Genomic DNA, 14,453 nt, shown 5'->3' on the forward strand with positions numbered 1-14,453 from the left:
TTTTATCAGCACTGGTGTTTTCTTCATGCTAGAATCTAAATACCTTTACAGATGGGTATACCCACTTACACTGGGGCCTGTGGATGTTGATGTGAGTTACTGTGGGTTAATAAAGTTGTAAACTGAAAACTTGTTTTGACCATGGATTTAATTTGAAACACTGAAAAGGATTAAAAAATTGATAACTGATCTGTGATACATATGGTTAATGATAATTTCACTGTTCAGAAGTACTACCATGTTTCCATTTGATATAACTGTTAGAAATGCTAATACCTGATGCCATCAACATCACACTAAATTTAACCTGAGACATCCAGCATTATTCTTTTTCTTTATTTTTTTTTCCTGTAGTCAATAAATAACATATCAATAGATAATTATTTAATCTCCTTTTATACTTGCAGACGGTTTGACAAATCTTTGGAAAAGTGGCGGCTTTTCCATTGTGACCTGAAGAGCTTTAATCATTGGCTAACTGAAACTGAAGAGAAGCTGTCGAGAGCACAGATAGAGGCTGGAGACATGGGTCATATGAAAACCAAACAGTTTCTCCAGGTATGATTTGATTAAGCCATTTCTGTTTTTTCTGCAGTGATTAGAAATTTGCAGGTCTGGGTATTCTGTATAGTTTTGCAGTTCATTTAAGGAGGATTTCTAGTGTTGAGTAGACAGTGGCAATTTTGGTCAGATATTTTTGCTGTCCTTGTTAACTAAGAATTTTCACTAGTTCATTTTAAAATATGTTTTTAAAAGAAGTAAAATATAGGATAACATGGTATATTGTGGTACTTCCATGGTTACATATTTGGTCTTTATTTAAAGTGCTCATTAATTCCCATTTGATACTTATGCCCAGTAGAAGTATCAGACTTAATTTTGAAATCTTGTGGAAGAAATGTGATTAACCATTGAGCTTTACAAGAGATATTCCATGAACTCGATATTCCTTGCAAGTATTGCTTATTTTGCCTGTTTCATGTTTTAATCAAAGAACCTTGAGGATGCCTTTTGTGAAATGCAGTGTGACAGAATAGTCACTTAGTTCCTATGTGTCCAGTTCCAATTTGTATGCTTTTCATCTTGCAAGCTCTTTGAGTATCATAAGGAAAATAATAACTCTAGTTTCTTGGTAGTTTATTTCATTTCCCTTTTGTATGATTGAAATGGTAATGGGTATGAAGAATTAATTCTAAACTGATGTTTTGCAAGTTGATAGGTTCAGCTGAATAACATGGCTTGACTAAGCTCTGTATTTGTGTTATAAATTATTACCTGCGCATAAGAAAAAAATTCTGTTAGGCTAATCGGCATTTGTACATTTGAATTGCTGAATTGAATTACTGTATTTCAGGTTGAACGAAGTTAGGTCTATCTAATATTAAAGGTACAGTTTTGTCTTGAATGCAACACTAATCTACATTTTGGCCTACAGTTGAAAAAATATCTCATGTCTTTTGAATTTTAATATTTAAAGTCACCTTTTTAAGATTTAGGCTGCTATTTCTTGACTGTAAAACTGCTGAACTGAAAAGGAAACCAAAACATACAGTGCAAGTATAAAAAAAAGATATAACTCTTAAGTAATACGTTAAGCTGAAGTAGTTAAAATAGCAGGTAAATATTTTTCTGCAAATGACTATCAATGCTTTGAACACTAAAAAGTCTAGGATCTTGCTGACAAAACAGAATGTCATCAAGGAATTAAAGATGCTTTTTCTTGGGTATGTAATAGGTAGCAGAGCTCGTGTATTTCCACTGAAATTTCGTCTCCCATTCTCCGTCCCGCAGTTTTAAGCATTTTTTTGAAAAACATAGAAAATAATAAAGTAAGACATTAATATCTATGTGATGAATAATAATATAGCATCACAAAGCCTTACTCTTTCTTCTTTGCTTTGCCTCTGCTCCCTCACCCTTCTCAGCACTATTCTGGTATCCTTGAGCAGCTTCAAATGAGCACTTAGAAAAAAAAATGGATCCATGGAAAAAGTGTTTGTCTCCTTTTTTCTAACCCCTTTCTAAAACAATATTTTATCTCTGAGAAGAGGTTGATTTTTGAGAGTCCCCAGAACAAGGTAAGATGTATCATAGATGTTTACCTGTGTGTAGCACATTTCACAGTCCCAACAGATTAGAAATATTATTTTCTTGTCATCATTGAGAAAGAAGTTCATACTGAATTGAATATCACACTGAAAGACCCTGAGATAATGCCTCATTATGCAGAAGCTTAGATTTCAGTGTAGAACAAGACTCCTTCTGTTTTATATTTCCCTTTGACTGAGCCTCCTTCTCATCTGTTATCGATTTGTTATTTTCTTATGGAATATATGAGAACATTTTGAACATATGTCTTCCGAATGGATTTCTACCAAGATTTTATTTTTGCAGTCCATCAAGCTTTTTCTTTATTCCTTTTTCCCTTGTGTTAGAAAGCTCAGGAACTCACGAATTTGTCTCTCGAACATTTCATTTAGTTCAGTACAACAGACAAAACTACCTTTCTAATGAAAAGTTACATGGTGTGAAAATATTACACCTAACCTCAAGAATGCAGACCCAATGTTAGTTATCATTTATTTGTGAAAGAATGTTTAGTCTGAAGTTGCATTGTTCCCATTCTCTTCATTGGTTCTTTCTTTATTTTGCTGGGTCTTGTTTGAAAAGTAATAGGCTTCAGCGAGGCTGACAGTAGAGATCATTAGAATTTCCATTAGGTAAACAGTTAAAACAGCTGAGGATTTTGATTTACTAGATTAGCAACTTGTTTTATTAATGAGATCATGCTGCTTAGTGAACCATATGCAGAATTAACGGGATTTGTTTGAAAATGCTTTCACAAGCAAGTGAATAGTCTTGTTTTCAACAAGGAACTGTTTTAGAAAAAAATTATACAAAACATTTAGATGTGTAATACTATTCCTAGGTAGGACTACTTTGGAAAAGTAAAGATTAATGTGTTCATTAACATTCAGAAAATACATAGAGTCAAATGTTAACGTAAAGTGAAACAGTCAACAGTATGATTAGGTGATTATGTTAATATAGGTTTAGAGGTAATTACGTTCTTTTAGGTGTTTTTGGGGAGGGGAGGTGTGTTCCTTTTTGCTGCACAATGGCATGATATTAAACAACATTTATGCATTATATATAATGTGAACAAAACCTAATAACAGAATTGCTTCATTTCAGGTCATGAATATTTAAATACTCTTATTGTGAATTTTTCAGTGAGACTTCCTGAGAGCAGAACTTGTGGTGTTGAAAAGAAATATTACATTTCAGTTTTTAAGAAATTGTAATTGACTTCTTTTATGATTAGGAGACACAGGATTTAAAAGGATGTTTTACAGATAGCACATCATATAATCCCTTTAAAACATATCGAACTCTGTCTTGAAAGTAGTTAAAGATTTTTTTTTTGCTCTCATTGTTCTGACTGAAAGGTTTTTCTGTCTCTTCACTCCTTTATGCTTGGTGACTTTAACTTCTTCAAGTTCCTGCATTTGCACTTAGTTTATTTATTTGTGTGCCAAGACTAAGTTGTAGTTGAGTTTTATCTACTCCGTGATGTTTATCTCCTTCCGTTCTCATAGGCTTCAGTCATTTTCCCTATTGGATCTCATTTGGTAAGCTAAAGCCACAGTTTTGTAATCTGCTTTCATATGATAGCTAGACAACTTGACTCTTATTTCCTGTGCGTATTCCTCTTTCTGGAGCATGAGTTCTCAAAATAGCACACTATTATCCAAACTGAAATACCATCCATACCATCATCAGAATAGCTCAGGTGTTGTATTTTATGGTTGGAGCTTACCATGGCCAAGTGTTAGAATATAATTTGTAATCATCTATCTAAAATTTGTTATTTCATTTTCTTTCTTGTGATCTTTCTTGCAGCCCCAATCTACAGTCCATTTCATATGCAAAAAAAGTACAGGTTGTACTGGAAATTAATGCCAGGTTAATATGCAGCAAAGAAACAAGAAGGGGGGGGGGGGGGGGGGGGGCACAGGGTGCAGGGGTGGGGGTGTTCATGTGCCATAAATAAATGCTAAAAAGATGAATTCTTCAACAGTTTCAGAACTAGACTGTCAAGTTACATTCCTGAATCATTACTCAGAATTTAAAAATAGTATTCTTATTTTAAAAATATAGAACATCCAGAATATTTGTTCTTTACACTGGTATTAAGAATTGCTCAGAAGTCTATATTTAGTATCCACTTTTGGGTTGCAAGTTTAATTTTATTTTATTTTTTTAAGTGATGTGGTTTTTTTAATAGCAATATAATTAGGTTCTGGGTCTGAATTTTGAAACAATTTCTTTGTGTTCATGTTGTTCATCTGTAGTGACTGGTCAGTGATGGTTACTTCCCACTAAACAGGCAAGGGCTGGACTTTATTTTCTATAATTGCATTGTTTCAAAAATATTGCTATTATATAATTAATTTATCAAGTATTTACTTTCATTTACAGGCATAAATGTTATGTTTATTTTTTTAAGGTCAGAGAGGACTTTAAATGATCAGTAACATTTTGAAATTATTGGATGGTGGCCTTATTTATCATACTCAGCTTTCTGAGGATACTGTGGATATAGAAATTATTTCTGACAGATCTCTCTTAAATTGTTCATACATTCAATTGTCCAGGATTTACATTTTAGATTACTTATCCAAGCCTGCAAAAGGCTTGTGAGTGACTCATGCCTTCTCTAGACCTTCCTTCTACTGCACTGTAATGTCAGAAATGTCAGATTTTTGTCTTGTAGATTTTTAAAGTAAAAAGATACAGAGAATCGAGGCTTCAGTGCTGAAAGCCATGGTCATGCTAATAATTTCTCTCTTTTTTATCTAAATTGGATTATATGGATATTGGTGATTTAATAACCACTAAATTTAAACAGTTCTTTCTGGAACACAGCACAAATGGAATCAGAGTATATCGGAAAAAAGAAGTATTTCAGTGCTTGAGGCCACATATTCTTATACTACAAAAGCAGAGTGGTAAGTGGGTGGATAGTTTACTCTGTTTTCCCCCAAATAGAACTTGTAAAAATACATTTTTTACATAATAGTTGTGGCTTTTAGATTTTGTATTTTAAATTTATTTCCTGCTTTACTGAGTGATAAAGGTTATGCCAGTAATCTCTGATTCTTCTTGTTCCAGTTTGGATTCCATTTGGGTTCAAATGGTTCAATTTTGTTCCACTTGGAACAATTTTGTTCCACCTGTTTCAGTTTTCACTAGTGTAAATAGTAGAAATGTAACAAAATATTCTTTCTGGTCAAAGAGTTGTCTATCATTACTTAATGATTCTACAAGAGAGAGAAAATATAGAATGTGGAATCAATGAAAAAACAATTTAGCATTGTTTTAGAGGAATCTTTAATTAGAATGATTATGGTACATACCACAATGTCCTTCAAATTGAAAGGGCACATCTGGAAGGATATATATCTGGCAGGAATGTATTATTGTTTACTATTTTATTAATACCAAAAGCACACAATCACTTGCTATTATGTTGAAAACAGATTCTACAGTCTTTTTTTAATTTTATTTTTTTATTAACATTCTCCTTACAATTTTACACATCCTTAGTACTTTGACTAAATGTTCTGGACTAAGCACTAAAATGTTCTAAACATGATAGCTAGCCTACATGAATGCAATCAGTTCTTACTTACATATTGACTGGATCATTTATTCAGAGAAGGTTACTGGTTTTCTTTTTACTGAATATCACCCTCTTACCAAACACCTCTGAGTGCAGCATGCTACTGCCCCTAAGAAAGAAAGCCTAGACCCAGCGATATCCCATGGATTTCAGGTTTTTGTCCATTATTTCTAAGGCTTCAGTAGAAATGTTTCAAATAATATACATGAGCTCTGCATCAGACACCCAGGCCCTAACTGAGCAAAACACTACTCTTTGTGGTTTAAGGTCATCTTAAAAACAAATTAATGGGCCTTTCTTGACTGAAGTGTTACAGCAATGGAAAGCCTTCATTTTCAGTTAATAAGGGGAGGACATCACAGTTACCAGTAAAATAATTACTGCTTCTTTCTTATGCCAAGAAAAATATTAAATAATACTGTAATCTTTATATGTAATACATTTCCAGATATATAAAATTCCTAAAAACTTTATTTCACTGTTAAAATATTCCTCACCATTGTTGATATTACTAATGGAATTGATGAAATATCACCAATTTATCCTCAATTTGTCGTAGAAACATTTTCTTGTCATGTCAAGCTATACAAAGTATTACTTCATAATTATATCAGTTACTTAATTCTCTACTGCACACATTTCTACATTACTCTTTATTCCTAATTTACTGTATCTTATTAAAAGTTTTTTAATTAATTTGTTACTACTGGTAGTGGGACTTTAAAACATCTGAAGGCTATAACAAATAATAGATTTAAAGCTGCATGTGTGGTTCTGCCTACTTTTGCACCATTAGAAGACAATTTGTAGTTTATATTTAGGTTTTATTGTAAATCCTGGTATTGTTTATATAGGTAACCAAATTAAATCTTGAAATCTTGTTAAAAAAATAATTAGGATGCATTTTTCAAACATTTCTTTATGAAACTTTTTGAAATAAGTATTAGCACACATAGATGCATAGTGACATAATTTTTATACATGACAAGAATGAATTAACACGGGTTTTTTTCTCTGTCTTGGAGAAAACAATGGACTGGATCAGTCAAATTTTCTGGTACCTGACTGTAACTGCCTCACTGTTTGGGGGATTCCTCCTCACCCATTCAAGTGGTTATAGACTACTAGCACATGGGGATCTGGGAAAGAGACTGAGGTTTATACCCATTTCATAAGCATTTTTATGTGTGTATAAAAAATAAAGGAAACAGAAGGTGCAATTTTTTCATAGTAATGCATTTGTTTTACTTTCAGGGCTAATCTGGACATTTATAATCAGTGACATGTACAGATAATACACACCAGATTCGGCAGATTTATTAATGCTTTTGCCATGGTATACAGTAGTTAATCTGACCATGTCTTGGAGGTTTGGGGAAATGAGTGACTAAATGAATGACTACTTTGAAGGAGGATAATATTGGTTCTTTTGCTAACAAAATGTTTATCTGGTTTGCTTCCATGAGTCTTTCAAAAGTACATCTCGTATTGCATCAGAGATCACTGTAGTATATGATTAAATCTGTGGGTGTTGATTCATAGATATGAAGATAAGACAAACTTATGAGACTTGAACAGGGTCACTTAACAACTGGTCAACCTGGGAGTCTTTCTAGGTCTTCTGATGTGAATAATTATCCATTAAAAATGCTTACATAAAACAATTGGGGAAAGGTAAGACTCTTGGGGAATAACTTTCTATATATATTAGTTGTATAAATTAGTACTGATAGGTCTTGCTATGGCCCTTTTCAAGGATAACTTTAATAATCTTATTTGTAACCTTTCATCCCAAAACATTTTGCAAAGTCTATCCATCACATACAGCTTTTCATTACCATCTTATTTTAGACTAAAGCCATAAAGTAAAGCCATATGGTAAGCACCCTAAACAAGACAGCAGGTTAATGTTATGTTGCTTTAAAAAGTGAACTGCTTAAAAAAACCCAAAACAACTGCATTATAAGAACCTGCATTATGAAAACCTTAATGTTTATGCAGAGCAGACAGCAAAGGATCAGCATCAGTCCTTAAACTGTCTAAAAAAATATTTTAGCTAAATTTTCTTATCCTAACTTTGGAAGTCAATTTTTGGCACGTCGTGGTGAACTGCCTTTTGTCTTTTGCACTTAGGTATTTTACAGTGAGTTCCTTTTTACTGACAGCCTTTATAGGCACCTTTGTGGAGGTGTTTGTTAATGTAAGGAGAGGAGTCAAGGGAGTTGGGTATGAGTTTGACTGGTGATGGGTGGATATTGAAGAATGGAGTATTTTGCTATTTATTGTTCATTTCAGATAAACTTGTTCATTCATTTATTTCTCCAAGGTGCTTTGTTATATAGAGAGACAGAACGTAGCAGGCATGGAAATAGTGGTAACGTGCTTGAGTTGTTTAAATAAAATGTTTACTTCTGCCCTGCAGCAAACTTCTGACATACTTCTTTCCTACTTAATATTTGGATATGAGATCCATCTCACCAAAACAGGTCCAGAGTAGGCATCTGTATTTGAGCTTGTAATTCTGATCTTCCTTTGTAGACAAAGAAGAAAAATAGAGACTTCTAGGGCGAAGCTCACCTGACTTTTCTGAGATACCCAGAATATATGAAAGTGAACTGTGACTGTGTTGGATGTGTTAACTTCTCAAAAAAAAAAAAATTAATATTTTATTGGTAAATTTTATTTAGTTGTTTCAGGTTTTTTTAAAGAAAAGATGAGCAGTTATGAAAACATAAGAACCTGAAAATATTTAAGAATGAATTTACTTCAGGTATGCTTCTTCCTCCCTTGAGTTCATAGTTCATCAGGTTTTGAATATTCAGGGATTATGAGTACTAGTGAACCAGCACTGATGCTAGCCAGAATGTATTACAAAGTAGTGTGTTCATGCTGAAGTAAATATATTTTCATAATTGGACTAGACATTTTGCCACAGTACAAAGATAAAACTCACTGAATGATTCACTGCATGTAGTAGAACAGAATAAAAATATTTAAATGAATTGTATTTCCAGTGTGTTCTGTGAACACTAGAAGTATTGAAGCTAGAATTCCTAGGGTTTTGTGTTTTGTAGTTATCTGTAAATTCCAGTTGAAATATTTTCCACAGTGGGGGGCTTTAGAAGGTGTTTATTTTTTGTGTGAATTCTCAGCTGTTTACTAAGGTCTACACAGCATACCTATTTCCCTGTTACTGACCAATACTATCTAGTTTTCTTTATTTTCTTGCCTTTTTTTTCACTTTTTTTTTTTCACTTTTTTTCACTATTTTTTATAATTCTAATCCTCTGTCAAATTTGTTTAAAACTAGTCAGAATATTTAAAACTATGGGGGAAAGTTAGAGTGGAAGACAGACCAACAGATGATTGGAGAGCTCAATCATATAAACTTAAACAAATCAAAGGGAAAACTGGGTTAATTATTTTCCAAAAAGTAGTGTCTTTACAACTATTTGACTTGTTTTGTTAAAGAGTTATCAAATACTTCATTACCAACCATTACTTGTCAGAAAGCATTTTAGATGGAGACTGCTTTCTTTTGTCATGTTTAGAGCTCCCTGAAGAAATCTGTTCTCAGTTTTGTTGCTCGCACCATGCTGTCTTGCAGTTGTGTATGCAATTACTTTTCTTTCTAAAACTAAAAACTAAAAAAGAAAAAAATCACGTTATTTCAATATGGCAGAATTTCAGGACATTAGATATTTATAATAGACACAGTTTGATCTCAATCTTTTTTTTTTTTTTCTGTTTTACTTCTACAGACAGCAAATATTATATTACCTAATTACTCTTCTAAAAAATGAACACAATACAGATAATGCTGTAACTTCTCACTCAAAATCTAAGCTTGCAGTGGATGAAAAAAACCCCTATGAAGACTACACAATTTTTTAAATCTGTTTGATGTTTCACAATGAAAGCGAGACTACTACAGAAAAAAATCTTTTATTTTATAGATCTAAGTATTTTGCATTTGCTGAATATCTTTTAAATTCAAACAATAATTCTGCCTTGATTCTGATTAATAGGAAAAATAAATATGTTCTTTTGCCACACATACTCAGACTGTTTAAAAGCTTCAATTTTTATTGAATGATTTAAGGATGTGTAATGACTTGTTGTGTGGCAAATTCCAGTTTATTCATTGACTGGAACAAGAATATAATAGACTGTTGTACTCATCATCTGACTATATTAAATTTGAGATGTACATCTCTCAGAATTTTGCTGATTTCAGAGTGGTTTCTTGAGTTTTGTTTTGTTTTGTTTTCTAAAGAAGGCAGCAAACCCTTACAGTACCTTAGTCTATTGTGGTGGTTTAGCCCCTGCCGGGGTCTGAGACCACGCAGCCGCTGCCCCTCCCCCACAAAGGGAGTGAAATGCAAAGCCCCAAGACTGAAATAAGGAAAGGTTTAATACAACAGTGCAATAGCAACACAACAAGCAACAACAACAACAATAACAGTAATAGTGATAGCAATGAACAGAGCAAAATAGCTACCAAATACAGCAGTTTGAAGCACGATGTACAAAACCACGAGTGCACCGCGCTCCCGCCAGGAAAATGTGACCTGCCAGGATGTGACATCGCATGGTATCTGAATAACCCGGCTAGAGCTCCCCCCCACTGCTGGGGAAACTTAACCCTATCCTGGTTAAACCAGGACATCTATACAGGATACTCCTGTTAAAAAATACTAGGAGAAGGGAAAGAAGAAATGAAAGAGGGCGTATTTTGAGCGGCTTTTCCATTATACAGTTATTACATTAGGATGGTAAATATCTACCAGTTTCACAGTATAGTAAGGTGTCTCACCATATCCCCTCAAAAGTGGACAGTTAAAATCAGTTATTATTTGTCATTTTTGTGGAAAAGTAGTATAAGAGAAAATTTATAGAGGAGATGTACTGAAACTGGGCAAGGTTCAGCTATTGGGGTGCTATTAGAAGTAAAATCAAAATATTCAGAAAACAATTTGGTTATGTAATAAGAATGTTGCTGAATTGCAGGGTCCTGAGATGAGCAGAGGGCTCTCTGAATGTTAATTACCCATTAGTGTGGTGGAAATGGAAACTGTTATTCACCTGTGTTATGTAAGACAGTTCATACAAGTTTTGTTTTACTGAAAGCTGGAAATAGATGTTGATTCTTTAATATAAGTTAGGTGATCAGTTTTATTTATTTATTTTTCATGATTTATTGGCACTGGATAACTATGTTCTATTGCCTTCCATAGCAAGACAAGGTGGTTTGCTGTTCCCTCTTAGTGGCTAGACTCTAAGAACATACTAAAGCCAGCTACTGTTTTTCTGCTAAAATATCTAGTTATTTATGTCTCATTATGAAGCTCATCCTGTGTCCCATGGTTCAGCCCTTACAGATGTGTCAAATGAAAACCAAATACTGTTCCATTTGTCCAGCCTTTGTGGAGTCATTAGATCACAGTTTATTTCTGGAGACTGTTAGATAAACTAAAAATTCTGATCACAAAAATTTTATTTCTGTACTTTTGCAATAACCATGACACCTATCTGAACTGGTTTGCACAAGACATTTTTCCTTTAGCAGTTGTTTTTAATATCTGAAATGGAAAAGAGCTGTTCTCTACACTAGATGTAAATCACTGAGTTTAATGGGAGTGTTTGCTAATAAGTGTTTATGTAATACTTTTAGTACTGCTATTTTAGTAAATTGACACCTTTTAAGAAAAAACACAACTAGGGGTATTTTGTTATAAATGTGCCTGAGGCTGAAAACAGTATGAGAGACTTTTGCTTGTGCCTTCAAAGGCAAAATCCTTTTTGGAGGAAACTTAAAAAAAAAAAAAAAAAAAAAAAAAGAGCAATCTCATTTAGTATCAGATCAGAATCTTTCCAGAGAGCAAGATTCTTTCTAAATTCAGCTAAACCATTCAAGAGCTTTTTGTCTTTAAATAATCTACCGGACTCCTTAGCGCACATTAAAATCTGTTCTGAATGAATATTTGGTAGCTCTTGTATAAGAGTAGAGTAGGTCTCAGGAACCACTCTGATAACACAAAGTACTATTGTGTTTTCTATTAGATTATAAAGGCTTCAGGACAAGGAGTATTTGTCTGTAATTGCACATTGTCTGGTGCAGTGGGGCTTTAGTTTTAGCTGGGCTTTATCTCAAGAGCTCAGAACTAGAATCACACTGGTTGTAAGCATCGCATTTGTGATCAATACAGAACAAAGAGTTTAGGAGAAGATAGTGATTGTGATTAGTTTTAATGATTTTGTGATTTATCTTGATGATTTTAGAATACTGTCAAAACTGCATACTTCAGTTAAAGTGGATAATCTAGCATACTGGACATATAGGATGTATTATTTATGTACTGTTTTGATTTTTGGAAGACATAGCAATCTCATTTATTGTGACTGACAATGTCTTTTCTGAGTCTTTTGTCAGCCCTTACACTACTAGTGAGTATTATAGGATTTAGAGACGCAGAGCAACTCAGGCACCTAGGAAGGTATCTTGTGATATTGCTGCAAGCCTTAGCTGCCTCATATAAAGCCTGCTCTGGCACTTTCTAAATTTACTATCACTACACTATTTCATTACCTCTTTTGTAACTGTAATGCCTTCAGAAATGGCTCCTGTTACACAAGACTGATGATTCTCAAAACCCTTCTCCAACCCTGCTGTAAGCAAAGCTATGTGAGAGTGCTTTTGTGTCTGAATGCTCTGCAGGATGACAACAGAAGTGATTTTGTAAGTTTGAATAATGCAAAGACTTTGCCAAAATATCAAGTCAATTAAATTAGGCTGATAAACTTTGTGTTCATTCGTTTTAAAAAAGAAAGAAATGTAATGACCCAAACTGTACACATTTTGTTTTAAAAATAATAATAGAAAAGCAATCCAACAGTTAATTCTGCTGACTTGATGTTTTTGCTAGAGGAACTCATGCCTTTGGAGCACAGCAACTTTGACAGTTTGAAAATCTTAAATTATTAATCAGCAAATATCAAATAGAGATAGTGTTTAGTGTAAAGCCAAGAGCTTGTTGTGTTATTGAGGTATTTTTATGTGAAAATTCTGTGGATCTGTTAAAATTAATACTGAAGTTTCTTTTATGATGAACGAGACTAACAAAAAAGGGACTTTATGGTGGACTGCTGTAGCCTTTAAGAAAGTTAGAGAAATAAATGTATTATCCTAATCATCATTTTAGTATAAAAGTGAATCATATAAAAATGAGTACATTTATTGTATCTTTTTTGTTTCTCCAGAATCCTCAAAATTTATGAAATAAACATATTCCAGTTCCATGGAATATGTTTAACATTTCATACTAATAAATAAATATTTGTTATTAAACTGAAAGCTAATGGTTTTAAATGGACACTTGTACTTCATTTATATTTGAATTGCTGGTGACACTATGTCTAGGTTACCATGTTTTTCCGTGATAGAATTCCAGTTTATTTTTAAAACCTACAGGAAACACTAGAATTAAAGCTTTCCATGGTTTTTTTCACATATTCATAGTCCTTGTTTAATTAAAGAAATGAACAGATTTTTCAATACTGTTTTGTGTACGACTAAACCTAATGATTTTGCAGATGACTTGGCATTCCTGACTTTGTCCATCTTTTGCAATATCTTTGTACTGTAGGTGCAGAATTTCAGTTACTGCTATATTTGAGCAAAACACAGAGGAAGCATAACCTCCCCATTTTTTTATATGCCTTAAAAGATTTTGTTAACTCCCTTGTCTGTGTCACAATAAAAACTCCAGGCATACCTGATTATTTACTGTTTTTTTCTGTCCACTATTCTCTTGCTTTCAGATCTTTTTCAGAATTTTTTTTTTCCATTATAAGAGTCCTCAAGGCTGTGAGCAAGGTTTGCATTCTTTATTCCTAGAGGTAGACCGTACTTTCAATTGTACTGATGCATGTACTGCTTCATTTTCTCTGTGGTTACTAACTGTCTATATTTCTCTACCAGTGATGAGTCCTCCACATTAGTCTTCTATACACTAATCTTCAAATTCTCTAAGAGCTTTATTCTTCATTCAGGGCTGATTTACTCCCCGCCAAAAAAAAAAAAAAAACAACAACAACAAAAAAAAAAAAAAAACAAAACCAAAAAAAACCCACAACCAATTTAAAGTAAGAATAGATTGCATGCAGATTTTGAGTTCTCTGAGGCTCCAACAGATTTCCTGAAATCCTTGGAGACCTGTCAACATTAATGCAATGTTTAGTTAAAAAAAACATTTCTGTCTATGTGAGTTTTGAGAAACAAAGAAGAACATTAAGAATTTAAAATTAGCAAAGTTAAGATTACTTAATAGATACTAACATTATTTTGATCCTGGAACATCAGTCTGGACTGAGATTAAATTGTAAGCATGCTGCAGTGAAAAGGAGCCAGTAGGAACATTGTTGTACCCTTATTTCCTGAGAAAAGTTATTTTTAAGAGCAAATAGCATCCTTGTCACATTTTCTTTTGATAAATCTAAAAGAATAAGTGGGATGAATTTAAAAATCAGGAAAGGAGGGAGGGCAGAACTGACAACAATGGATATTACTTGGTGGAAGTCATAGTCCTGTTTGCCTTGGGAAATTAGAGAACTAATCTAGTGATAATATTGAATGCTCTTAGTTTGTTTCTTTTCAGTTCATTGGTTTCTAGTCAGCTCTCAACAGACTTTATGCATTTTAAAGACATGATGTTTTCAGGTGTGACTCTTAGGGGTAACTTCAGTCCATTTTCAGAACACAATCTTT

General features: G+C 33.3%; 1 protein-coding gene across 10 annotated transcripts in view; it reads left to right on the forward strand.

Annotated features, from left to right (window-relative positions):
* DMD (dystrophin) overlaps nucleotides 1–14,453 on the forward strand; it is a 1,145,544-nt gene that overhangs the window by 525,993 nt on the left and 605,098 nt on the right. For all 10 annotated transcript variants that reach the window (XM_074858566.1, XM_074858564.1, XM_074858568.1 and 7 more), the window contains one exon: nucleotides 408–558. In XM_074858566.1, the coding sequence (XP_074714667.1) occupies nucleotides 408–558 (151 nt within the window). The remainder of the gene's footprint in view (nucleotides 1–407; nucleotides 559–14,453) is intronic.

The sequence above is a fragment of the Strix uralensis genome, chromosome 2 (genome assembly GCF_047716275.1).
Source record: "Strix uralensis isolate ZFMK-TIS-50842 chromosome 2, bStrUra1, whole genome shotgun sequence".
Lineage (NCBI taxonomy): Eukaryota > Metazoa > Chordata > Aves > Strigiformes > Strigidae > Strix > Strix uralensis.